Raw genomic sequence first — 27,313 nt, forward strand, 5'->3', positions numbered from 1 at the left:
GGTTGCATTGACTGCCCTTCAGAAGTGGCAGCCAGACAGTAGTCAGAGTCATCAGCTGTGAGTTTCTAGAATAGTAAAATAAATGCTACAGAGGAACTCTTAAGAGAAAGTACCTTGTAGTATTTTCTAGTTACTGCTCTGGCCAATGCATGGAGGAACATTAAGAGCTTCTTAAAAGGACTTGATTTCAATCTCCCAATCTCCTGTCCAGCAGTTCTTCCTCTTTACCCATTCCTACTGCCAAAAAAAGGTGAGGGAGAAGTTAGAGTGTGGTGTTCTTACAGGCAGAGCAAAAGGGAATGGAGTATCGATAGGCTCCTCTAAACCTTAGGATTTGGAGACCATCCCAAAATTTCTGTTTGAGGAAGAACTGCTGGAAGATTCTGCAGGATAGTTCTGAGCATAAGGGAAACAAAGGTTAGGATTCAAGCACTCTTAACTCACTGTTTTAATTCACATAAGCATTAGCTACAAGTCTAGAAGCTTTACTGACAGGCATGCTGTGCAGTCAAAATGGAAATCTGAAGGTACATGAGAATTTTCAAATCCTTTTTCCATATTCTTTTAGTTCTGGATATCACTTGAGGCGAGACTGCAGTTCTGCTGGCTTGCAACGAAGTTCTGTTATGCTCATGAAGACTAAAAATAACCTCATATAACATAACCACAAATAAGATGAGTTTTGGTTGATCAAAACAGCCACTTTTCTTACCTGTTTTAATGTGCTAGAAATAAAATAGTACAGCTCTACCTGTTTGGTGTGGTCATGTCCTGAAAGAGAATGAGCAACTTTGGTTTAATTTGAGTTGGTATTCAAGGGTAAGATATTAAATAAAATTTCTCTGTCTTGGCTCTTCAGGCTCGTTTTTGGGTACAAGTGATGCGAGATTTACGGAATGGTGTCAAACTTAAGAAAGTTCAAGAGCGTCAGTACAACCCCCTCCCGATAGAATATCAGCTCACACCCTATGAAATGCTGATGGATGACATTAGATCCAAACGCTATACCTTAAGGAAGGTTATGGTAAGTCAGGAAAATCACTAGATCCTGTCAAATCTGAAAAGATTTTTCCCTGTCTTCCTTTTTATTTTATCTTCTTTCTTTTTCTGAGAACCTTGAAATTATGATTTTGTATGATTAGTCATGTTCATGGCTTTTATACTGTGTCTTAAATGTAGGTAGTATATTGAGGGGGAAAAAAAGTGAAGCCAACAAGTGCTATGCATTTTGTTTTCCATATGGCAGGCATTTAAAAATTGCAAAAGACATGCCTACCTATCGTATGCCTGAACAAATGATTTGTGTTGGCTTGAGGATAACCTTTACATTCAAATTAACAGTGCTGTCATGCTGTGCACTGAGATGTTTTTTTTAGGCTTTTGTTATTGAGGGAAAAATGTATGTTGCATTTCAATGTAATTTTGGGGAGATAAATGTGTTATTTCAGAGGGTAAAGTGCTACCATGTTGTAACATGAATAGTGCTGTGAAGAAAAGGGAAAACCTGCAGCATTGGAAAACTTATATTACTGCCACAATTGTTGAGATTGGATGGTCTGTTATGAATTTTCAAGGAATTGTGTGTGAAGCATTTTACCTTCAAGTCTTCAATTATATAAAGTTGACTTAACTATTTTCACTGTATCCTATTGCTGCTTTCAAGTCAAGAAAATAAGCTAAAGCAAGCTGGAGAGTATTGATGGGTTTCCTCCTAGCTACTTGTGTACAACTCAAACATCGAAGGTTGGAAAGATGCATGTAAGACTTACCTGAGGCACTGTTTTTATCAGAACCCATACTGGTATTTACTGGTGTCTCACCATTCTTTTGTTGCTTTTGGTTTATGTTGTGTTCGACATGCAGAAAGTCTTTGCGATAAGTGAGCAACTGATGTAAGGCGGTCGTTATCCTTCATAGGACATTTTAAACCTCTTTGTCAGAGGTGTATATTTGAGCAATGTCAATATTTATACTTTGCACTTACTTATTTTTGCCAGTTGTTTGATACAGCGGAAGCATCTTTGTTGAATATTCAGTGTTCAAGTATATATTTTTTTACTGACAAATCCTCACAAAACCTTTGTTAGTGAGAAAGCCACATTTCCAACAGGAAAATTCAGAAAATCCCCAACACAATTCATGTATACAGGAAGAGAGAGAGCGAGCGAGCGTGTGCGCAAGCGTGTGCGCATATAGTTTGTCTTATTAAAGATCATTAGAAAAAGAATAACGATTTAGGAAAGAACACACAAATCGTGTTGCAAATATAAATGTCTTTTATATAAGAGTTGAAAGTCGTTTCGCAGTCAAGATCTGGATTTAGGCTATGAGATTATAATTATCTTCTGCAGCAGATCTTGTTGCTTAAATATTAAATCAATCGAGTAAAATAAATACCCAGATACTGATGTTATCCTTCTGCTAGCGGTTCAGAGAACTGTGATAAGTGTTCATACTACCCACTGCAATAGAAGAACAGTATCCTCAGGGCCTTGATTACTGTATGCAATGAGTAGCGTAGTTTTGTTTGGGAACCCCTGGGTCACCTAATTTTGCTTTTGTCAGACTAGCCTTTAATTCACTGTCTGTTGAGCAAGCTCCTGCCTCTTCTGCAAAGATGTTCTTTATCAAATGCTGGGTCTTGATGGCACAGCTGCTCTGCTGGTCATCCAGACTCCTGCTGTATACAAAATGCCTGCAAGCATCTGTTTTTGTCCCACTCTCTGATCTACTGGGCAGGTTGTCCAGTGTAACCTGGGATTAAAATGTACTGCAGGTACAATACCTGTAGGGCAGTCTGCAATGCAGTTGCTGGCTTAGTCTCACCACACCTACTAGTGATTTTCTGTTAGAAAAATAACTTCTTTCTTATTATTAACTTTCCATCCAGTAGCTGGCATTCTGCTGCGGGGTCTGCTTGAAGAATGTACAAAATGTGCACAATAATGAGAATGCAGTTCAGTATGAAATGTGTGGAGCCTGAGGGATTCACAGATAATTACAAGTTTAGTTCCATCTCATAAATACAGCATCTCTTAGCTGACTGTCATGGGTCAAAGCTTTATATGTATTCCCATCAGAGAAAACTGTCATGGTGAGAAGAACAGAGGAGGAGGAAAGGACAAGAATCCTAAATCTGAATTTTAAAGCAGCCATGGAAAGATGGATTATGTTTCTTTCTATCAATCAAAACAGATATTTGGCAAAGTTGTTGTTAAAATCAGTTTTTGCTTTAAACCTTACACGTAGTATTTTTAGAATTGGCAGCTTGTGAAAAATGCATACTACTAATGATAACAAGGGGTGGATCATTTTTAAGTAAATAACATGTAACACGAAATCTTTACTCTTCTTTTTATGATTGTAATGCTGTATTTAAACAAGCAGCTTGATTTGTCCCTGGCTGATGAGTACTCCTAGTAGAAATTAGGAAAGGAGCAGATGCTCAAATATGGTGCATTGCTCAGAAGCTATTTTGGTGTTTCAGACTATCGAGAGTGTTGCGCTGACAGAAACCAATAACTGGGGCTGTATGTTCTCACTAGTCTTCTGGCAAAGTGCAAATATTTTGAATGTTTTGAAGATGTCAAATTCAGGGCTTTTTATAAGTAGCTGATTTCATAAGTTTCAGCGACTTCTGCACTTCTGTTTCAGTACCTGCATAATTTCATACAGTAATTTCCAATTTGTCATCTTTCTGTCCCTCTTATGCAAGAGTCTTTGTTTTTGTGGTTGGGATAGGAACAAGATAACTTTAATCCTGGCTTTTTGTAATATTTGAGTGTTTGCCTGAACAGTTGGAATAGAATTTTTCACCTTTGGAGCACTCCCTCCCAAAAGGTTAAAAATTGTGAATGTTGGTACAGTCAATACTCAGAAATTGGGAAATGTAAGAATTAACATTATCCTTGCAGCCTTATTTTTTATTCTTTGGGAATATGCATTAAGATACAGCTTTTAATTCCACATTGACTTCATATATTAGCTCTCTTTTCCCCACCCATCCAGTTTTGCTCCTTCACTGTATTTCCTGAACAGTGCATGCTGAACTGCAGCTAGATAACTCTTAGCCTACTTAATCAGTGCATGGCTGTAAGGTACCTTTTATATAGCATAGGAACTCTGCTGTACATACATAATTATTAAATTCTTCATGGATAATGATGCTCTTCTCTCCATATCTGAGCTCTTCACAAATACCTGTGTGATGCAGCAGCATTACTTTGTCTGTGTTACAGAAGGGGAATTGAGGCATGTAGATTAAAGTTAATATTATCAAAAATATCCAGTAATTTGGATATCTAATCTGAGAATCCTGTCACGTTTTTTTTAATATCTTACAGTAATTAGCATCTTATAGTACTTACATTCACTGCAATTAAAACTACTTAAAACTGTTATGTTTTACAGTGTGAAAAACAACTGGCTGAGATAATTGAATGTCACTGGTGTATGATGTGATTCTTGTGAAAATCATTTGTAATGTACTTTTTATTTGGGATGACCATCACCATCGTTGAAGCTCAGGCTTCGGTTTAAGTCTACTAAATACCAATTACAGTTAGCTTTTCAAATCCATATGTATGTGGGGATGTGTGTGTATATATAAAATATTTTATATATATTTTTTCTATATATATTTTTATATAAAAATCTGAAGGTAGTGGATGGCAGGCCAGTATATTTTTACATGGTAATTTTTCTATGCTTTGGCTGTTTAGACATCTAAATTTCCATTTGATTTTGTAATAATTGGTTGTGCTTTTCCCACATTACCAGTTTTAACGCACACCGCAGTAGAAAAGCCCATTTTACACACAAGAGGGTTTAGAATAGTTTTTACAGTGTTTTGGGATACTTCATTTAAATATTGGCTTGCAGTTGGAGCCAATCTTGTACGTTAACAAAAAGATGATTTGCGGGGGATTTTTTGTTCTATGTTTTTTTTAACTGCATGTATCATGACTGCATTTGTACAACACATCTCTGACTTAGGCCTTAATTGAGAGCCATGAATTTTAATTAATCAATTAATCAAAAGTAAAAGATGCACATGAAGCTGTTCATTAGCGAGAGAGGTTTAGTTTGAGTGAAGAAAAAAATCTAGCGCAGACAGGGAGGGCTGACAGCTTTGCTGTTGTGGCGTTAGCATCTTGCTTGGGAGCTCAGCGTGAGAGGGGAGATTCTGTGTCGCCCCGGGTTTTGGCTTGCTCGCTGAAACAACCGATACCTATCTTCTTGCTTTGCCACCAGCTCCCTGTATATCCTGTGGAAAATCACTTAAGCAAATCCTGTACCACTTTTCTGATCAAATGGGAATACTGATGCTAATTATAGCCTGGTGGAACTAAGTCAGTGTATAGAGTGCCCCGAGGTGAGAGGCTCAGAGCCATGTATTATTTATTTCATATTGTGATGCAGAGAATTGTTCCCCAAGGCTTGAGCAGAGCTTATCACTTTACATAACAACTGTTCTCATGTTAATAGCTTTCAACTTCAGCTATCAACCTTGGCATCTGATGGGCAGTAACCTGGGGAAGGGAGACTTCTCCTTTCATTATTAATGGCGCGAATCATGTTGGTCTCAAAAAATTGCTTAGTGTTTAAAAAGAAGAAATCAGTTGCATGACTTAAAATAATATTCTGCTCATCGTAAAATGTCAGATCACCATTTAATACAAGTTTTTTCAATTTTAATTTTTCCGTGCTACTTTTAGGAAGATGATGTATGTCACGCAATTTTGCAGCTTGTCTGCACCAAACTGCGTGAAGTTTATCCTAAGGGAGCTAAGGTGGTGGTGGGCAACAAATGGAAATCAGGCCATGTCTGAGGTAAGACACCTCCAGAAAGAGTCCCCAAGAAAGCAGTGAAGTGTCCCCCAGCAGGGACTCTGCATCTGACCCTGGATCAGGGAAGGAACCAATCTTTTGTGGAGGCTCCCCTTCTGCCTCAGCCTAGGAAGAGGGCACGTGTGAGGTAGGCAGAGCATGTACAGAAGTTGCACGGCTTTGGTAAAGTTTAGTTAGGGTTTGTGCTCAGGTGGCCTCATGGTCATTTAAACTGATTTTGCTGACTGCAGCATTCCTCCTGGTGGAAGGCAAACGTGCCTGTGGTATGACAAACCCGAGCTGTGTCTTTACATATATTTTTTGGCTGCAGAGCTTTTAAGAAAGAAGTCCCCCAGGGAAAACCAAGACAGCTGGCCCTTTAAAAAAAATAAAAGTGCTGAAATTTGGGACACTCAGTCAAAGAAATATAACATCATGGCAATTTCCACTGAATCAGAAGACAGGGCCGATAGAAAGGGACCACGTAGTGATAGAAGAGACCAGAGGGATGTCTGTTGCGGGCTGCACTCTCATCTCTGATGCTATGCTTGGGCCTTGTGCCATGTAAAGCCTCAGCCTAATCAGTGCATTTCTTAAGCAAATCCATACAATTATTCCCAGATTACAGTGTAAATTGTTCAGATGGTAGGAAAACTTCCATTGCCTTGTTTTACATCCCGCACACATAGTGAATTGCTGGGTGTTTCCTGTAAGGTGTTGTATATCGTCTTATCTCCAGAATGAGATACCTGGGAAAGAAATGCCTTTGCATCTCTCCAAGTTAAAACAGAACCAGCAAACAAACAAACTGAAACACTCCTGCCCAGCTCCTCTTATACAGAAATATATGTTTTACAAAGAGGAAGCTCTCTTCCTGTTCTTTCGATGGCATGCCTTTCTAGTGACTTACTTTACTTTACACGTATCTTATCAAACTTAAATAAATTTTTGAAGTGTGGGTTTAGATGTAGCTATGAAGCCATGAAACCACTCTTACAGAGGGAGGTGCTCTCTCTTTGTGCTGGGATTTCCACACAAGGGCAAAGTGATCAAGAAAATTTGGGCCCTAAAGAGTATCTGTATTTTCTCAGAACCTAAGAACAGAATATTCGAGACGGTGTAATGGTTGGCAGTGTTGTCACGATTGAGGAAAAGTTCAAATACTTGTTCTTAAAAATGGAGTTGTTGGCACCTTTTCCCCCGAGCAAGATGCCAGCTTTGTCCGTGTTCCTCTATAGACACAGCTGCAGCCTTGATATTTAATCCCATCATTTCAGGATCGTAAGTATTGCTAATTAACGCTGCTGCATTGGGGTTTATTCTGTAGCAATCTGCAGAGCTGATAAGTTCTTACCTACATCTTAGCATGCCTGTGCTCTGCAAATGGCTCACTGCGCTGTTCAGGACTGATGGATTTTTATATTTGGTGCCGGTGTCAGACCCTGCAGGCTCTGTCAGGGATGCTCTGAGTTTTCCCTTGATCTCATCCTCTGCAGAAATACGAATGCAAAATGTAGAAATACATATTTCACTTTCTTCTTTCCAGGTCAATGGTGACATTCCACCTCGATTAAAAAAGAGCGCACATGAAATAATCCTGGATTTCATCCGATCACGACCTCCATTAAATCCTGTATGTAATCCAGTACACTTCTGTCCCTATGAAGATGTGGGTTTTTTTAAAGCATGTCTTTGTCCAGGGGATGTTTTAAATGTGTTGTTTTCTGACTTGGCTTTCAAGAATATTGTCTTGTGTATATACAACAGTCTCTTAAAGCATAAATGTGGTATCTTGCACAAGTAATAGCTGTTATTACCAGCAGCCCTTTATCTCTGTGAAATCATGATGAATCAGGGAAAAATACAATTCTTGTTTCAATACTCTGTGCGTTTTACAATTGTGTGCATGTAAAATTGTATTATGACATTCCTTTCTTTATTTTATTTTATATTTTTTTAAGTGTGAGATCTACTTTCAGGGAGTACTTTTTTGTGAATGTATGATTATCTTTGTGTCCCAAGGCCTCTGCAAGAAAATTAAAACCAACCCCACCACGGCCACGCAGCCTTCATGAAAGGATATTGGAGGAAATCAAGGCAGAAAGGAAGTTACGCCCTGTCTCACCTGATGAGATAAGGCGTAGCAGGCTGGGTAAGTACATCGGTAATTTTTACCAGCAGCATCCACAGAAAACTGTCCCACGTAAGAAGCAACGACATTAGCAGTGCCTGTACAGATGTCACTGAAGATAAAATTATTCCCATCCCTTCAGAAGAAGAATGAACCTGCAGGCTTTGCTAGAGTTGTGCAATCTTTGTGCTAAGTTATTTTTTAAAATAATATGCTGTATGATTCAACTGGATCCCTTCATGTTTCTGATGTCAGCATTAGATAAATTTAATGGCGTTATATTGCTTGTTGGACATGGTGGTTAATGTTACATTTGCTCAGACCAGAATGGATATTGCTTCTCCCCAGTGCAATATTCCTTACATATCTGTAAGTATTCTTTATATATCCATTTCTAATTAATTTTATTCTCTTTGTTTCCTGTTGTTAGCATCATTGATTTCCTTTTTTTAATTGAAAATCTGTTTTTATTTGGTTTTCTGAAAGTTTTCCTTCTATTTTGAATGTAAATCTTTGCTTCATTCTACAAGTTATGGAGCATATGTTCATATATACTTTCAGTGGGCAAATAATTAAGATGTATATTGCAAAGCAGTTCATTTCTGCAGTGTACATTCAACAACCCACTATAAAATTATACAGGTTACACTATTCAGCAATCACTGATTTGTTCAGTGGTTCTGATGACAAAAGCATGACAAATGCAGCCTGACATTGTGACTTACATTTATCCTCTTAAAGAGTATAGTATTTATCTGTACTAAAAAAACTGAACTAGCTGGATTTTTGGAGAGCAAAAGTCACATCTTATGGCTGAAAAAGCATGAAATAAGCCACATGTGTACTCTCTGTTGTTGTGTTTTGCAAAATATTTGTGCCTGCCACATGTGCCAGTTTCAAGTGAGTTGTGACAACCCATTGTCTCTAGAGAAAAACAGTTTCATCAGTCTTGTGTTGTTTTCTGAGTGCTTGGTAGAGTTTGGTGGTTGCTTGGGTGCAGTTTTAAAAGCATGATGTTTTGAATATTGTTTCTTTGGGTCTTCCTTCTTCTGTTTTGGATGCAATTTATGCTTGCTGTATCCACTAGAAGGCCCATACGTTTTTCCAAACATAGGAAGCTTGTAAATGTGGAGCACTTTCTTGCTTTTCTTTCAAAGATTCAACTTTAATATTTTACATTCTCCACCTGGGAACTATCATGCACTCTCAGGTGCAGCAAATTTGATCCAATAGCTCTTTACCATTTCTAACTGATATAAATGACATCAAACCTAGTTAGTAAACAGTTTCCAAAAACAATCCTACATTTTAGAACGTTATTGGTCAGGATTTCCTGGGCTGATTACATAGCATAGGCCTCGGATAAGGGAGGTCTGACTTCCCACCAATTCTCCCTCTTTTGTAAAAGAAAGAGGGATTTTAAGTTTTGGAAATGTGGTAATTCCTCTTTAGTCCAGCTAATTATCTGGGCTGAATGTCATATTACGGCAGGTGTAAAAAGGGATGTACACAACTGTAGTGTCGAAGATTTTATTTTTTTGTATGTGGAGTCATATAAATACTTACTTGCTAATGTCATGAAGAAGAAAAAAGAGCAAAGGTCTTGCAATTCCCATGAAGATAATTATTTCATATGTTGAAATATGTTTTTTTTCTTTTTCACATTGAAACTGATAGGACAAATTTTTTTGTCCAAAATCTCTAAGTTCCTTTTAGAATAAAATGTGTTTGCTGGGCCAGAATTGGGAGTGCTGGTGACACTCCGTATGATACAAATAGATCTGCCTTACAGTTTAGAAGACCATTGAGTGTAATTTAGTGTAACGAAATGTAAAGTAATGAGGTTTAAGGATTACAGATCTTAAGTAGAAGCCCAATGCAGGACACTTACACCATCTGGATGGTACATTACGCATGTCCCCATGCATACAGGGAAGATCAGCTCCACTCCTGAGCTGCCACTGAAAGAGAGCAAGCTGGAAGGAGACGGCCAGCCCAACAGGCCGTGCTGGTGGGCTGTGACTGGTCTCTGGCTGGGCACCCTTCATCTAAAACTTCTTTGGCAAGCTTCTTTCAAAATGGCAATTTAATCTTGGTAGCTGCTGTCCCACAGGGCTGGATAGAGGAATTTGCGTTTTCAAGTGGCCTGATAAAACCATCAGAAGAAACTGTCAAACACTGCCTTGAGGTGCATGTTGTTTTAATTAAAAGCATGGATTTGTGACTCAAGCAAGATGAGCTCATGAAGCTTGGAGAAAACTTCTTGTTCCATGTACATGTTTTATCAACTTTCAGTTAGGGCTTAGGGTTATGCGATAAAAACCCTATGCTTTAAAACGTATTTGGCTTTATATTAAGTTTGGGCAGAGATGCGGATATTATTTCTGTAGCTGCTGTCTTGGGCTGATGACGTGCATTACAGCACTGCAGGAAGAATGCACTGACCCCCAAGCTTGCCTCTGGGTCAGCCACCTACTGTTTGCTGCCTTAATTTATTCTCATGTGCAAAAGTTTGTCCCAGCACCACCTTTTTTAAATGTATTTTAGTGCAACAGTATGTGTGGTTGACAGCCTGTTTGACACCAACATGCATGTTAAAGAGCTGGCAAGTCATGGAGCTGAGCCAATGCCAGTTCTGATGTACCCTGGTACGTTCTTGGAGTTGGGCCTGGCCTGCCTGTGGATTAGTACATTGAAATTTTGGTCTTGGTTGTGAAAGAATTGAGTGTCTATTCCCTGAATAATACCATACGATGAGAAATATAGATGAGTCGAACACGGCGGTGGTTTGTATTTGTCGGAGCCAGGACTGCAGTAGGACTGGCAACCTGGAGGAAGCTGGGTTCAGCAGCTCTGCCATGTGGTTTGTCTGGTATCCAAAAGGGTATTTTCATGCACAGACCTTTGTTAGTAAGTTGACAGGGAACAAAGCTATTAGTTAATGTAAACTTTCCAGAAATAAAGAATATGTAACTGCTTTCTTATCTGGGAACAAAACATTTGGAGACTCAGAAAGTGAAGGCCAATATTATGGATCTATTTGGAAGGCTAAGTCCCCCTAAGCAGGGGACAGCTTTTAAAAAAGAGCACAAGTCAGCACAAATCACACTGTGTTAGGCCTTTTTTCCCCTTCCTCTTCTAGGAAACTAGTGCTCAAACTTAACTTCAGTGTCTCTCTTTATTAGTTTAATTATAATCATTGGAGGTTATGCTTTAAAAAATGAGAAATCTTTATTTCAGGTCACTGAAAATTGTGTGAAATGTGGCTTTGTACTTTCTATTTTTTTTCAGCTCTCTTTCACACTGTTTCGCTCTTTCGCTTGCTCTCTCTTGCTCTTGCTCTCTTTCGCTCTTTGTCTTGCCTGTTCTCTTTCTCGGTCTCAGGCTTTCTCTTTTCTCTCTTGTGCTCTCTCTCTTTCATGGCAGTTAAGTGAAAATATTCTGTTTTTAAGATACTTACCTCATGTTTTGGTATTTGATTTATTGTATTCCAAAAATGTTGTTCTACAGCTGTACATTATAATATATCTTTATACTTGCTGTGTTTGCAAGTCTCATTAAGTCTCATTTATGCTACTGTAGTTTTCACACTTAGGAGCTTTACTACAGCAAGGCAGTAGTATGGCTGACATTTTGTATTTAGGCAACATAATCCAAAATGTCTCTAGTGGAGTGGATCTTTTGTTTTGTAGTGGATCTAGTGGATCTTTTGTTTTCATTACTCTTTTTTTCTAATAGCTGAATCATTTTCTTTTGTTCTTTTTATTTCTTTTTTTTACAGCAATGCGGCCACTTAGCATGTCTTACAGTTTTGACTTGTCAGGTAAAAGGTGCAGTGACACCTGACGTGGTTAATGTGCTTATTGTGAAATTTGTTCCATCTGTTTGTTGAATTCCCATTTAAGAAAGAAACTTGAAGGGATTCTTCCAAGATATGGTCAGTGAAAATTAGACGTAAGATAAATTACTTACTAATACCTATGTTTCCCCTGCCACAAAAGGCTGCCTAGGGATAGGAATCAGAGGCATTTCAGCTGTAGCAGAGTGCTGGAATTCTGTTTAAATAAATAACTAAAATAAGATGGTCCAGACCTATTCCAGACTCTATAATGGATTGCAGAATGCAGCGTCACACTCAAGTCCGATTTGCTTATTATTTATTAATCTGACCTTTGTGTCTTTACAGTCACTTTTTGACTTGACCATCTTTTGCAGTACTTCATTTCTCAGGAGATCTAAAAACTGTTTTTTAAGTCTTCTACCTTTCTACATTTAATGAAATATACACGCGATGCTAATCTAGAAAGGAACTGTCAGTTCTCCCAAGTGTATCCACAAAATGTTTTATGAGTTGTGAAATCAAAGACGTTCACTCAAAAGAGGTTAAACCTTCATTCTTTACCAGTTAGCAAAGTAAGTGGCTAAAGTTTGCTGGTAACTTAGCTGATACAGAGGATTCCATGGCTGATCCCTGAGCTATGAGGGACTCGATATTTGAAGTTTCCTTTTAGTGGTCATTAGCTGGACAGACTGTGTTCTACTTCAGAAAGAATTTGTGCTGACTTTCCAGGATGCTCAAGCCCAAAGACTCCATCTTTGAGGATATAAATATTCTACATTAGCCTCAAAGACTTGTCAGTTGAGGAGAGAGCTTATCTCCTGCTTGGCAGGATATGGTTTATGCTCTGTGTAAGTAGGTGCTTTCTCTAGGTCATTCCTGCAAAAAATGGTTTCCAAATAAATCCACCCTCTCATTCTGTGAAGAAGCAACACCAGTTATATCCGCTCCCCTCTCTTCCGGCTACACACAGACACATCTGGGACTTTGCAGAGTGTTCTTCATCTGTTTCTCCATATGCCCTTTCATCTCTTATGGTCATTTTTTCCATAGAAAGGCATAATCTGATTGAAATGCTAGCACATGGCAGTAGAGAAAGACCATATATGAATTATTTGATTACCATGATGTAATCAAGTACAATACTCTTGTAATATAGGAGCAAAGATCAGAAGTGATCTGTGAATGCGGTTTCAAGGTATGGCTGAGCCAAATTAACAGCTTGCCATTATGGAGAGGAAGAGGAGAGGGAGAAGGAGAGGAGAGGGCTCCTCTCTCTCCTCCCAAGCTCCCCTCTCCAAGCACGTGGTTCCTCCTTCTCTTCTCTGCCTGTTCTGCCCCTTTATTCACAAGATAAACTGATTAAAATGACATAACCCAGAAACAAATGCTTTTATTTTTTGCCAGGTTGGTTTTCTGCTATTTTAGTGATTTAAGCTTGCTTTCTGTCTGATCAGCTGCTCAGTGAGCCGGCTGGGGGGTACGAACCAGGCCGGGGCGGCTGGGAGGAGTAAACAGGCTCTCCCCATCAGCGGCGGTGGCAAGCTGTTAAGCCAGCTCAAGCCCTTCTGTGAAACCTTGATTGCGTATCGTAAAGCTGTCTGGTGGGATTCAAAGTCTGCATGTACTTGGTCTCACGTTTTACTCCACTGAAAGCTGGAGGGTCCCCTCGGGGTCAGCCAAGAGCACAAACAGTCAAACTTCAGTTTTTAAAGAGTATTATTACTTGCAGAGATGGTAGAAGATATAAAATCGAGTGTGCCAATGACCAGTGAAAGGGAAGTGTTCAGATCTATCCTTGTACATGTGTCTGCTTCTTCTTTTGCCTGTTATTTTTAAGGATCCTGAGACATCTTATTTGTTTAAATCCAAAAATATTTTGTAAAAGCGCCCTCCATAAATCCATTAACTCATTACCATAATATTTTTCTTTTTAAGAAGTAGCTTCACAGAAATCTATACAGTACAAAACTTTGCTTTTTTTGACTGACCACTGAAGAACTCTTCCTGTTTTCTTTAACCATCTTCTACATGTGATTGGTTTTTTGTTTTTCAAGTCATGTGGTTCTCAGTGAGTAGTGTCACATCGCGCAGCTGAGTGATCTCATGAAGTGTCTTTAGCAGTAAATTCAGGATGATTGAAACATTCCAGTGTGGCTGATGTGAGATGGCAGATGAGCAGTACAGACGAATTAGAGGGCTTGGGGTGTAGCTAATCAGCAGATGAGCAGCTGTTTTGAATGATGTTGCTTTTCTAATGTTTTTACTTTCTTCTTTATTTTGGAGGTGGGGGGGCTCTGTTGTGCTTTCATCCTGTGGTGGCTGTTTTCACATGTGCTCTCACTGCTTTCATTGCTCCCTGCTTGACTGAATTGCTGTCACAAAAGCACAAACCTGTTGAAACCCAGAAGTGTTTCCTATTAAGTGCTAAAAGACAGGTTCAGGGCTTTAGTATGCTTGCTGTGTGTGATTGTGATGGTGCGGACCAGGTCTGAGGAGGTTGTCTCCGGTATCAACGTGGTAGGATGGATACGACACACTGCTCCACATACCTCCCAGCTCTTGTCACTGTGAAGAGAAGAGGGGGAGTGCGTGGGACCTCCTTTTACCCTGCTGTTTCCAACTGGCACAATAGAAGGAGCAAGCAGTAGCCAAATGCAATGAGAATAATCTGAAAGCTCTTCTGATGTCAGCTAGAGACCATGGCACTTGTTGGCTACTTCCTCTATTAGCAGAGTAGAAAAGTAGCTTAAAACCAGCTTTACTTCCATGGGCCGTGTTGCATGTGGCTCAGAAGACAAGACACTCTTAACACACAAGCTGTTTCCTCCCTGGGGGCGTATGCGTGCCGGCTTTGAGGTTTTTATTTCAGAAACAGTCTGTACATTTGGGGGGAAAAAAAAACAAAAAACTGAAGAACTCTAAGCCCAAGCGCCAGGGGGATTATTCCTCTTGCTCCCAGCCCTGTGAGGTGATGAGTATTCCTGCTGGCTTTACTGGATCTATGCCTCAGATCACTGGGCGGGAGGAACTTCACCAAGTCACAGTAATTGTTGGTTTAGCTAGTGCAGGAATGAATGGGACGCAAACACCTGGAAACACTTACCTTTTGCTACACTGATTTATTAGTTCTTACGTCTCACGTCAACATCTGAGTCCGTTGAAAGGAACGTATCTCTGTTACCATCACTCATCATATAATCTTTCCCAGTATATTATCATAATAACTAGCAAAAGATAGTTCTATGTTAATTCTGCAAATCTTTTTTTGGCCTTATTTGAAACTAAATGGAAAAATGTTAAGGTCGGAGTACATTTGCTATGCAGAACCAAGTTGAGGTTTCTGTTGTCATTATTTGCCTATGAGAGCTGGTAAGCAGAGAGACAGCATATGGTTATGAGTGCTGCAGTTTGAATGTAATCTGTGGTCAGCCTAATTCCTTGTTTCGTAAGAGGCATACTCTTACGTGTAAATACAGGCGAATTTCAAATTATCATGGTTTTTGTTTTCTTAAGTCCCCCCTTCTTAAGACTAGTCACAGGAGGCCAACATGTAAAGGTCTAAATGCTGATTTTGAAGGTATATAGTCAAGTAATCAAATCCAAGGCCTTCTGTTCAATTTCTGTTGTTAATGACAGTTTTAGAAGAATCTCAAAGAAATCAAACATATTCCTCCAATTTGCAGGTGCTGTTTGTTGTATTCACTGCCTGGCAGTGTGGAGAAATGGCACTCTCCCAGTGTGTCTGACTCTCTAATAAAATCTTAATTCCAGGCTGTTACTTGCAGAAGCTTTTTTTGGCATCGGCTGAATCATCTTCAAAATGTTCAGATGTTCTATGAAATTAGAGCTAGTCAAATTGCTATCCTGCTTTTTTAAAAAGTAAATTTAGCTTCTTTTTTCAGAGAATTGCCCATTACTTTTTTCTTACGTATTCATTTTTATAAACATCAGTCTACTGATGATTTCTGACCTGCTAATCCCGATTAGTTTTATCTTGTTTGTGGTGCTTTGTGGTTATTCGCCACATGGTAATGTTTCTGCTGTCTGAGTACATCACTAAAATAGCTTAAATAAAGTAACAATTTTCAATTGTCTGTCAGTTAACAAATTCTGGATTTAATTGTGGAACAAGTTGTTTTTGTTGAAATCTTATTTGCTAAAACTGTTAAATTTCATGACCTCCTCCTTATATTATGACAATCCATTTATTCAGGTCTATGTATCTATATATATAAAGCCAGTCCTGTAAGTGCAGGAGTGATAAATTGAATTCAAATACTGTAGTCAAAAATGATTTTATAAATTGGGTGGTTTTCTGGTTTTACTTTTTTGTTTTATTTTGGGGATTTTTTTGTTTTGCAACTGTTGCAATGCTTGCAAATTATAACCCCCCCCCCCTTTTTTTAGAGGAAAGAACAGTAATAAATGTCATTTCTTGCTGAAGAGCCCTTTGACGCAAATACAGTAAATTGTTGTCTTCTAGATTCACCTAAAGTTTCTCTGGTATTTCAAAAAGACTTCTAAACAATGTTTCTGAACAACTCATACATGTGTGAGCTTAAATAAAAACTGTTTTAGGCTTTGCAGGTAGTGATTGGCCACATAAATTACATACCAAATGGATCAGAACTTGTTCTAGAGAAGGGCCCTAAATTATTTTAAAAATACTAGTTCATGACAGATAGATCCTAAATATCCCATTCTCTTCATCACGTGCCACAGTGCCAGGGAATGTCTGGTGGATGCCCCCCTCCTCTTTCCGTTCCCTGCATCGATCGTGGGTTTTATTTTTTGGATAAGAGAGCAGTGCTGTTGGTTTTTTGAATCATTTTTGTCCCAGTGAGTCCAACAACACTTCTGATCCATCCTTGGAGCGCCCTGCCGTCAGGCAGCGGAGGCATCAGCTGGCAAGGTTTGGAGAGGAGGGATGTTGCCCTTGCCTGTCGTGTGCCTGTTGCCAGGGCTGCTGCTTTGGCCAGTCGAGTGCAATCAAAAGACATATCAAAGGTTTTCTGCTCATGCCTTTGGGAAACCCTGAGCTGCTGCAGTCAGCTTCGTGCCACCTAATTGTGAGGTCTCAAGAACTGGTACTAGCAGCAGGGAGGTGAGGCAGATAGATTGTTTTTTGTTTTCCTCCTCTTGCTTTCTGGGATTGTGTTGAGCAGTTGTTACAGCAGGAATGCATTCGATGTGGAGGGACACCTATGCTGTACTCCTTTAGAAAAAAGAAAAAGAAAAGAAAAAAGAAAAGAAAGAAAAGAGGAAAAAAGCTAGGAGGAGAAAAAACATGTCCCAGAAGCCATAGTGCTAGTCAGGACATCCATTAGTGAAGCCTTTGAAGATAGGAATTAAGGTTTAGAGAGTCTAAGCCTTTGATTGCGATTCTTTGTAGGGAGGACCTGAAGGCAGTAATAACATTGTAGTACGCAGATTCATAGGCTTGGAATGTCACCGTGGCATTAATAGTCCACATAATCCCCTTTTCTTATGTTCCCAGTTGAAGGTATGATTTATAGAGAAACTACAAAATATCCCCTGTCCTTTCTCCCTCTTAGCTTCCAGCATTTAACAGTGACCTAATTAACTCTTTAAAATATATCTTGATTTAACTCGTTCTTCTTAAATTGCTGTCCAGTGAGAATGCTGTAAAACAGACCTACTACTGCAACTGAGGCTTTGTCTAGACTGTGTAATTTTAACCTACCTCGTGTAAAAACAGCTTTTACCAATGCAAATTGTGTTGTAGCAGCAGTGACAAGTGTCTGTTTATTCAGTGCAACTACATAACTTATTCCAAAGGATGTGTGAGCACTTATGTTGTTGGCACTGGGTATATCTGGGTTATATGGTTACTCTGTCATAGTTCTCCGGGTCACCCAGCGTACGAGTCATTTAACCTACTGTACCTCTGTTCACCATATATAAAATCAGAGTAATAACCCTTCATTACCTTAACCTTAAAATACCTGGGGGTACTTTGTTATTACAAGACTGCGAAGGAGTCATATAATTACATGGGTAGAAAAACACATTTGCAGAAAGACCGGGTGCTTAGGCATACATGCAAATGGGAGATCTTTCTTCTCATTAAACACTTCTCTTCCTTCTCCCTCCAACATAATTTTTTTCGGATCAGAATACCGCTCTTTGTACTTTTACAGGAATGAAACCGATTTATCAAACCGAACTCTAAGCTCTCCTAAATTATCAAAGCCAGGTCATTATCTTCATCTAAGCTAAGCTAAACATAGGCTAGGCTAAGCACAGCAAACCCCATGCTTATGTTATCAGAGATGCAACTTCACTGCACGCTGGCAGATATCCTGAGTAATTTACTCAATGGAGTTACATCCTTATCAAACGCATATAGATGAAAATAGAGCTGGAGCCTCATGCTTCTGCTCTTCCATAAAGATTTGGTGTCACAGACATATTTTTAATACAAATTACCACACAAACCTAAGAACTGTACATGTTTTGATGAATGCTAGTTGTTTGGCTCATTTTTATTGCTTTTCTGTATATGGAAGAATTAAGTATATTTTGTGCTTACAGGAATGACTAGATTTATTCCATGCTAAAACTCATCATTTCCATAGGGTGAGGTCTTCAGATTCACTGGAAAACTCCCTTGTCCAGATATGGTTGTGCATCCATGTTTATTCTGATACTTACATAGTTAATTATAGACTATAAGTTGAAGGAAGAATATTTTCAGTTTTAACACAGGAAAAATTTTTTTAATTTCATCAGAATTTGACTGAAGGTTTTTTGGTTTTTTTTGGTTTTTTTAGTATCATGCACTGCTGCTTTTTCCACTGCTTTCATTCTTTCATGTTGCATCTGTACCACAAGCCATGGCCTGTAGTTTTCTGAGCAATGTATTGCTAAAGTAAAATAATCACTTATGTGTAACTATCATCACAGTGATTTTTTCCTTTGTGTGCACTGCCTTGACAGTTAGATTTAAGAAAGTAAAATAAAAGTTAATTGTTCTATTTAGTGTGCAATGTCCAAACACCAATTGTTTTATTTCTTTTGCTAGATGTATCTACACCAGAGGTTGGAAGAAAATTAGTAGACGCCTCTGTAGTGAATGGTGGTTTGGCACCGCAAGGAAAGCAGAATGGTGCCACGCAAGTGACAGTACAACGAAAGAGACTTCTTAAGGCTCCCACGTTGGCTGAACTTGACAGCTCAGATTCAGAGGTAAAACATCAGGACACAGCTTGATTCTCGATTTGTCAGAATTGAGTCTTATTCCTTAATTTGCTGAGGTGATCAACTAAGAAATGATTTCGTAGGTTACAGTCTGTATTTTCCTGTGACTGTTCTGCCATTCCACAGAACTTCAAAAATAGTAGATCAGACCTTAAAAATCATAGGATTCTATAGAAAGGTTAAATGAAGGGTTCGGCCTTAAGCCCAGTATTTACTTATTTGTCTAAATGCCCAGTATCTATCTGCAGTGCATATGTAGCAAATTATGCTTTTGAGAATGCAGGCAAATGTATTGCACCCTTCTTGCAGCTGTGCAGGAGCTGTCACTAAAGCTGGTGAGATGAGAGCCCAGCCTCACCATGCCAGCTTTTAAATAAAAAACATTCCCTATGCCAAAGAGCTTGCAGTTCAGTGCAAATGACAGTGGGTCGATTTGTGATGGAGACTTGGGAAGTATCACCCAGCAGGTGTTTCACAGGTAGGGACAATCAAATATCATTTAGATGGGGAAACAACTTTGAATCCATCCCTTCTCAAGCAGAGATTTAATGATTTAGAATAGTATAAAAAGGAGAAAAGCTTAAAAAACTCTAACATAAAAGCCACGTTATATATAGTCCTCAAGTATCAATGTTACATGCTCAAGAATGAACTTTGTCTTCTGAACAGGTAGTATTATTAACTGAGTTCCAACCTTTCTGCAAGTTAAATAGGCATGCTGAAAAGCACACAGAGGCAGAGTTTATTCACAGAAGCTAATTTTAGCCTAGGGAAGGCAGTCTTCCCTGTCTCTCCCTCTCTAGTAAATGGGAGGGATGGGTTTCCCTGCGGTGTACTTACCTCCCAGCTTGGATGCCTTTGTAAGGGGGCTGTGGAGAAATATATGTGGGGAGAAACGTATCTCTTTGATGCATACTTTCAGGACCAGTGAAAGGTTGCACCTCGTTGTATTAGGGGTTGTCCTGTGGGCGACTTGTGTGGGTGCATACTTCGGTGCATCCAGTCTGCATCCAGCAGAAGAGATTTGCATTCTGAAATCTCTCAGCAGTCTTTAAAATTACAGCGGTGACTATATGAGGTTTTGTTAATATTAATGGAGATGGGCAGGATGCAAGGATATGAAGAATTGTGAATGAAGGAGTTGGATCTTGAACTCATAGTTTCCCAGCTTGTAGCTCAGTGCATCCCAGAGCTAATGCAGCATGATATTTGGCATGGAAAAAATGAGTAGAAATCAAGAAAAGGAAATTCTTTAAAGGAAAATGTGAAGTGATCCGTCTAGGAAGAAAAAAATAAACTGTGTGACCGTGATTATCTATTAGAGACTACTGTGTAGGCCAGCAAAGTCGCACAGAGAAAGCTTTTGGGCATACAGCAAAAGATAAATTGAAAATAAATCAGCCACGTAGTGCTGTCACAAAGAACAGATGTTGTATTTGTCTGAGCTGGCAGAAGTAGCTGGTGAAGCAACTAAGACGATTAAAATGCCCAGCAGAGTACTGGTTGGGGCTCAGGCGCAGTGCTAAAGCAGTGTAAATAAACAAACTGGAGGGAGTTTGGGTGAAATTTTCCAAGCTGGCAAAGAGAATGGTACACAGAACCTTGGAAGAAAGAGAAGACTGCACTGTCAAAGTGTCTTATTTATTTGCTGACTTTTACTTTGTACATAATATGTAAAAAAAAAGTGTGTCATGTTGTCCTGACTGCCTGTGAACGACTCAGCCACCTCTCTGCTTGCAATTTGAATTGAGCTTAACCTATTTAGAGTTACTCACTGGCAGTTAAATAATGACTATGTTATGCCCTAAATTGCAGGCTGCAAGCATCGGCACTGCTGAGCTGCACACCTCCAAATGAGCTGTGACGCAGACACGTTTTTTTTCCCCTGTTTCCCCTTTGTTCTTCTCTCAGCTGTGTTGTGATGCTGACTACGCCCCAGCACTCAGTATTCCCAGCCAGAGGTGAAAGGAGAGGTTTGATACACCCCTATGCCCATTTGCTTGCAAGGCTGGATATTGTACAGACAGTTCCTACCTTCTGTCCTTGCTTTCTTCTGCATTGCCACTACAATCACAGTTTCAGAAGGGGAGCAGAACATGCCATCTTGCCCTGTGTGGCTAAGAGAAGTAGCAATCTAATACCTATTTTTGATACAGCTATAAAAATTATGTCTTCCTGAGGAAGCCATAGGTATTTATGAATGAGAATCACATCAGTAGCACATTTGGATGCTTTAAGGTGATGCCTTTGAAGCTGCAGCTTTCTCAGTACCAGTAAAATTCTAATGGTTTAGCTCTATGCAGAAGTCTGCAGTCTGGGATGTTGAGTTGATGCAGCCTTGACTGTAAAATGTCTTATTGTCTGCCAAAAAACACAACAGTTAGTGTATTGATATGAAGAAATTCATGAGAAGATTCATCTGTCATTCCTACACAGGATTTCACTCTCAAAAAAGCCTTCCATTCTTGAGAAATCATGGGACAGTAACAGCATTTTCAGCTCATGTGTTCGTACACAGAAAAAGTAATTTGAAATGGCAAACCTGGAATACCTGTTATGTAAGCAGGATGATGCATTAAATCCACTCCTGGCTTCCATGCTCCCTGAGCTGATGATGCTTACTTTTTTTGTACACATCCACTGGCTCTGACAGTTCATTCCCTCCCATTCCTTAGAACAGGAACGGTTGCTCCTGGGATCCTTCTTGTAGATCTTTACTGGAGAGAAGCACCTTATTCCCCTATTTCTGTTCATTTCTTTCTCCCTGTTTTTTCAAGACTCCTAGACTCCTGGTAGCTGGGGATAGCTACCAGAAATCCTCAGGAAAACCTTCCTCAAGTGGTTGCAACACAATTTAATATTTTCATTCATATTTCATTCAGTTAGGTAACTGGAAAACTTTTGCAAAAATGGGAGCCAAATAGAGATGTCTGTATGCTACGTAGCTTTTCAACATGTGATTGAGACATCACATCCACCTTGGATTCAAAAGTGGAATGAAGAATAGTGAACAACTTTTAGCTATTTCTTTCCATTGAAAGATGGCTGTTATCAAAATTAGCATGTCATATGAAAAGTTTCTCTTACCACTGTTTTGCAATTTTACATTAAAAATGTATTTAGCCTCTTGATATTTTCAATTGTTCAACTTACTTCGTCTCCCTTCTCCCTACCACCAGTGTTTCAGACCTAGGAAAAGTAGAAGAAAAAGGAGAACAGAAAACTTAGAAAACCACATACGCAAACTTAATACACAAATTATTGAGTGATCATTTAGACTCTTATGTAATCATTCAGTTTTTTATGAAACTTCATGGTGTAAGATGCCAAAAACTATCTGAAGCAGTCATAATTTTTGGTCAGGACGAGATAGGGTCCACCAGAATGAGACACTTCTCTAGAATGAGGGGTGCGTAGACTGTGCCCGGAGCCAGCTGTCCACCAGCTACTGCTCAGCAAGCCTGCTCTGAAACACCGGCTGCTTTTATTTGTAAAAATGAAAAGCATGGCCACATGGTTATTTTTTTAACTGACAAATAGACTACTTAGTTCTTCGTCTTAGCTTTTTAGCTTCTTTAGCAATGGAAAAGTAATCTTTCACACAGCAATAGCTTGACTTCTACAAAGTGAAAAGTTTACTTTAGAGCGGTTCACTTCAAATGGTGATTATTCTCCTTCACAAAGTTTAAATGTGTGACTGTTGCCTTGCGAACACTGCTGTACCACTTTTAAAGTTCAGTGCATCCAGTTATCTTGCAGGTTCTCCAGTGGTCCTTTAGGGTGACCACGTGGCCTGAGGCAGTGATATGTAAAGATCTGAGCTAGCTCTGAATAAATTGTACTGGGTTCTGGAAGTAGTTCAGCTAATATAGCTAAATGCACTGCTCAAATTTCTCTACAAGTTTCTCATCCCAGCTGTTTTGCAGGGGTATACTACATATGCTAAAGTGAATGTATTGTTCGGGGTTCGGGGCTGGTTTGAGTCTCTCTGAGTAATGTTGGTTTGTGGCATATAAATGGGCACAGTGTACAGCACAGTGCCTATCCTCAGGCTCAGCCTTAGACACCTGGTGGGAATTTGTGAAGGCCTCTGCCCTCTGATACATGGTGTTCATTGAGGTGATCCTGTTGGCTTTTCTCTCCTGATTTTCTGTTACCCGAGAAAGCATTATTTTGGTTAGTGGAGATTTTCTTGCTTGCAATTCATGTAACTAAACAAGTCTGTGACAGAGAAGCTCAGCTCTTTGCTGGGTTTTAGAGCAGAGCACTTGTTTGATCTGTTAAACTTGACAACTTAAATGATGCAAATGCCTTTGCTTAAAAGCATTCCCATTAGAACTAAGTAGCATTCACAGTCCTTCAACTCTGCTCCTTTGGGAGGCTCCTGCAGTGATCTGTATCTCGCCTATGTCTGCTGGCTGAAGACAGAGATTTTAGGTGAAGGCAAAGGATTTAATATTTTTAGTGGCATAACTCCTTCGATAGCTGAAAGGTGTTAGTCAAAGCCTGTTTCATTTTCATTCATCTTGCAGGAATTGCTGTTGGCTGTCATGATGAAACATACTAACATAGTGAATAAGATTTCTTTAACATACCGAAGGAAGGAGAAACACAGCAGGATTGGGGTTAAAGAACGGTGCAGTTGAGATCTGATTAATTTCTCTTTACCGGAGTCACTTGTATATAGCAGTGGGTCTCATTCCGCTGGAGACCAGAGAAGTCCAAGTGCTGATTCCTTGCTAGTCTGAGATACGAAGTTGAGTTAATTTATCCCTTGTAGTTAGAAATCCTTAGGAGGCCCTGGATACCATGAGCAGTTGGTTGAGGAAAAGTAACAGGTTACAATGGATTCATCCAGCTCTCTTCTGATCCTGTTCTTTTAGGATATAATTAAACAAACTGAATTCCAACCAGGGACTATTTATTCAGCTTCTGAAAAAGTTGGGCTTAGAAAATTCCATTTACTTGGTGCTGCCTGGAGTCAGCATTTTTCTCAGTACTTCTAGAATTTTGAGTGATTTCATGGTGTAATATAACTTTGATAGCTTGTGATTTCTGTGTGGTAAAAAGCAATATGACACATACACACGAAAAGGGTCTCTGAGGGCTTATATTTCTTTTCTTTTTGTTTCCATACAGGAGGAGTCAGTGCACAAATCAGCAAGTAGCAGCAGCATTTCTCCCTCCCAGATGGAAGACCCCTTTCAGGAAGGCACCAGCAGCAGAAAGAGTGAGTTTGATTAGAGAAGAGCGCGGTGGCTGCTTTTCCCCACTTCTGTTGCCTTCTGTTACATGCACTTTGTCTCAAGCTCTTTTATAGAAAGCTCAAGCTGAGTAGCGTTAATGGAATAAGTCTGTAAAGCTTGTTCAGCAGGCTCTAGGCCTGCTCTAGGTCAAGTCTGATTAATGATTGGAAGGCATTAGCCTGTTCTGTTCAGTATGGGATATCTTCAGACTTGTGGAGACGAGAAACAAGTACAGGTGTTTTAAGAGTAGAAAAACATTGTTAAAACATTCTTGGACTAAACAGCATTTTTGTCCTAGAATTAGCAGGAAGAGCATGAAAAGGCATTTTATTGAAACTGTGTGTTGGAAAGAAAAGATCAGTTCTTAACTGTGGCCTGCAGTGACATTAATTCAATTAATTCATGAAGACAATTTTACAGCAATGTAAACTCCTGTAACCCCTTATTTATTTTCAGTTTACCAACATATTCAGAAAAAGTGTGTACATCCTTTTCAGCTAAATGTTTATGCACGAGAGTAGAATACAGCACTGTAAGTCCTCTGTGATTCCTATGGCTTCCAGTTTGAAAGAGGGGAATTGTTCAGCCTACGCAAGAAAATATATTTCCATTTTAATTTTCTGTTGTTTTGAGCCAAAAGCTTTCATTTAGGCCTTGCAAAGGAAGTGAGGTAACATACTTTAATACATCAGTTGTTATATATTTATGATCTTGAGTTCCCAGGGCAAGGTGGAAACATCCCAGGTCCTTCCACTAGCATTTGCAAAAATTCCTGTTCTGCATAGCTGAGCTTCAGGCTTATTTAGAGAATTCGATAGTGCCAAGAAGTGTTGCTGTGAAATGATGTCTTTATATCAGAGCTTTAAGCAGTCTTATATAAATTTCAGGCCAATACTACATAAGTCTAAAGAGAACAACTGGGATCTTGAATTTGATATGGAACTGCAGAGGGAGTCAGATTAATGAATAGGGGCTCGTTTGGCTGTGCTCATAAAAGGCTTTCTTGCTACAAAAGCATGTTTTACCCTAAGACTAGTTTCCTGCACCTTTTTCAGCATTTCAGTGAATGTACTTGTTTGAAACAGACACCTAGCAATCATCAGTATGCCTAATAAGAAAAGTACTTGCTGGGAAGAGGGCAGGATTTGTTCTCTTTCAGTTACTGGTTTTTTAGGTGTTACTGTGTAATAGTATTTTAATTCTTTTTCAAAGTGTTTCACTGGAAAAGCTTTTCTCATTAAATGTGTAATCTACTTGCGTATATTCTGTGCCCGATGGTGAATAAATTGGATAAGCCAATACCTTGAAACACTAAATGGTACAATGCTACATACACTGGTGATTGGAAGTAGCGTGTCTGTATATGCTGTTTTTATGAGTATTCCTGTTCTGTCAGTCTTGAAAATGTGATCCATCTAATGGACTGTGCTGAAAATGCTTTGTATGTGCATGTGCACACGCATGCATAACTTCAGCCACCAGTAGGAGGAATTGTAACAAAATGATGGCTGTTTTAAGTACAGAATGATGTTATCCAATAGTCTTTCCTATGAGAGCTAATTATTTCTACCGGTTTAATCTTTAGTGCCTCCAAAGTTCTTGCCAATATCATCTACACCACAGCCCGAGAGACGGCAGCCACCTCAGAGACGACACTCCATTGAAAAGGAAACACCAACCAATGTGAGACAGTTCCTACCACCTACAAAGCAGAGCTCCAGATCACTTGTAAGTGGAGTGGGTGGTAGGAGAGAGAAAAAGAGGCATGCTAACAGTATAATGAAAATTAAAACTTGGCTTCAGTGTGATTAGAACTTGACTCAGAGAAAACTCCTTAATTCAGAAACAGCCCTTGGCTACTAAGGACATTTTGAAATCAAGATCTGAACTTTGTTTCTCTAGCATATTAATCCAAAATCCCAGGCAGAGGTGCCTCAGAAAACATTTGCACTGTGATTAGGACTATGTGGGTAAAGCCACATGCCTTGCTTTTATTTCAAAATGTTACTGAAGCAGATGTGCTTCAAATAATTGAATTGCCATTTGAATACAGATGATTCCAAAGCAGTGGATCTTTTTTGGTTTTTTGGAAATGTTTTAATTAATGGATGAATGAATGAATGGAATGGCTTCTTTTCTTCCCACCTTAAGAACTTGTGTGGTTAATGTTCATACATGTGAAAGCTCTTTCAGTAATCCGAATCAAGGTTTGACTATGCTACTTTGTTGAAGTCACCAAGGCAAAAACCTGAACTGCTACTTGAAAAGAAAGTACAGTACATTTGATCAATTAGCTTTAATTGAGAGCTGTTTTCCAACAGAGTGTAAGTGGCAAAGGGTATGAAATCCTGGTTCTTTTATGCTGACACACTGATTAGTGCTTTGTCATTTCATGCAGGATATGTTCCTTGTCTCTTTTCCTACCAGCAGGGTTTCCAAGTATGCCCCATGAGGTGCTAGTGAATAGAGAAATCAATAAACACATTCAAGTTTTGAAAGGAAGGCAATATTCATTTGCCCCATCTTTTGGTACAGTGGCATTAATGGGCTTTGAAGAGTGTTCTTGTTGGCCCGAGAGGTGGTGGCCCAGATCCAAACCTATTAGATGATGAAGTTCAACTGTAACAAAATAATCTCCAAATGCTCTCACAACTTGTTTTCTCCACTTATTTTCAGAGGTTCTGGTGGATTTTGTTTATTCCATCTTTCCAACTAGAATATAGTTTCTCATTCTAGGTGAAGGGCAGGTAGTAGAGTGTTGTTGCTAAACACACAGCACGAGTAGAATTCTTCTGCAGATGTTGACTTGGAGAATAACATATTGCACGAGACGTGAGCTGGAGGGTTTCTTCAGCGTGTGTTTGAAGAGGTTATCAGTATAAAATGGATTGCTCTGTCTTCACCTGCAGCACTTGCTATACGTGGAAGCACAAGAGTTATTTTCTGATAGGCCCATGGTCATTCACTGACACGTTATTTAAAGGGAGGAGGGGGGAAAGCATTATATGTTATGCTGAGGCATTTACTCTTTCACATTTTTAGTGT

At 39.3% G+C, this 27,313-nt stretch overlaps 1 protein-coding gene across 2 annotated transcripts in view; it reads left to right on the top strand.

The window, feature by feature from the left end:
• Positions 1-27,313, top strand: part of SPIRE1 (spire type actin nucleation factor 1) — a 123,866-nt gene that overhangs the window by 83,320 nt on the left and 13,233 nt on the right. For both annotated transcript variants that reach the window (XM_026094330.2, XM_026094329.2), the window contains exons 6-11: positions 860-1,024; positions 7,376-7,462; positions 7,852-7,981; positions 18,847-19,010; positions 24,162-24,252; positions 25,854-25,996. In XM_026094330.2, the coding sequence (XP_025950115.2) occupies positions 860-1,024; positions 7,376-7,462; positions 7,852-7,981; positions 18,847-19,010; positions 24,162-24,252; positions 25,854-25,996 (780 nt within the window). The remainder of the gene's footprint in view (positions 1-859; positions 1,025-7,375; positions 7,463-7,851; positions 7,982-18,846; positions 19,011-24,161; positions 24,253-25,853; positions 25,997-27,313) is intronic.

The sequence above is a fragment of the Dromaius novaehollandiae genome, chromosome 2 (assembly GCF_036370855.1).
Source record: "Dromaius novaehollandiae isolate bDroNov1 chromosome 2, bDroNov1.hap1, whole genome shotgun sequence".
Lineage (NCBI taxonomy): Eukaryota > Metazoa > Chordata > Aves > Casuariiformes > Dromaiidae > Dromaius > Dromaius novaehollandiae.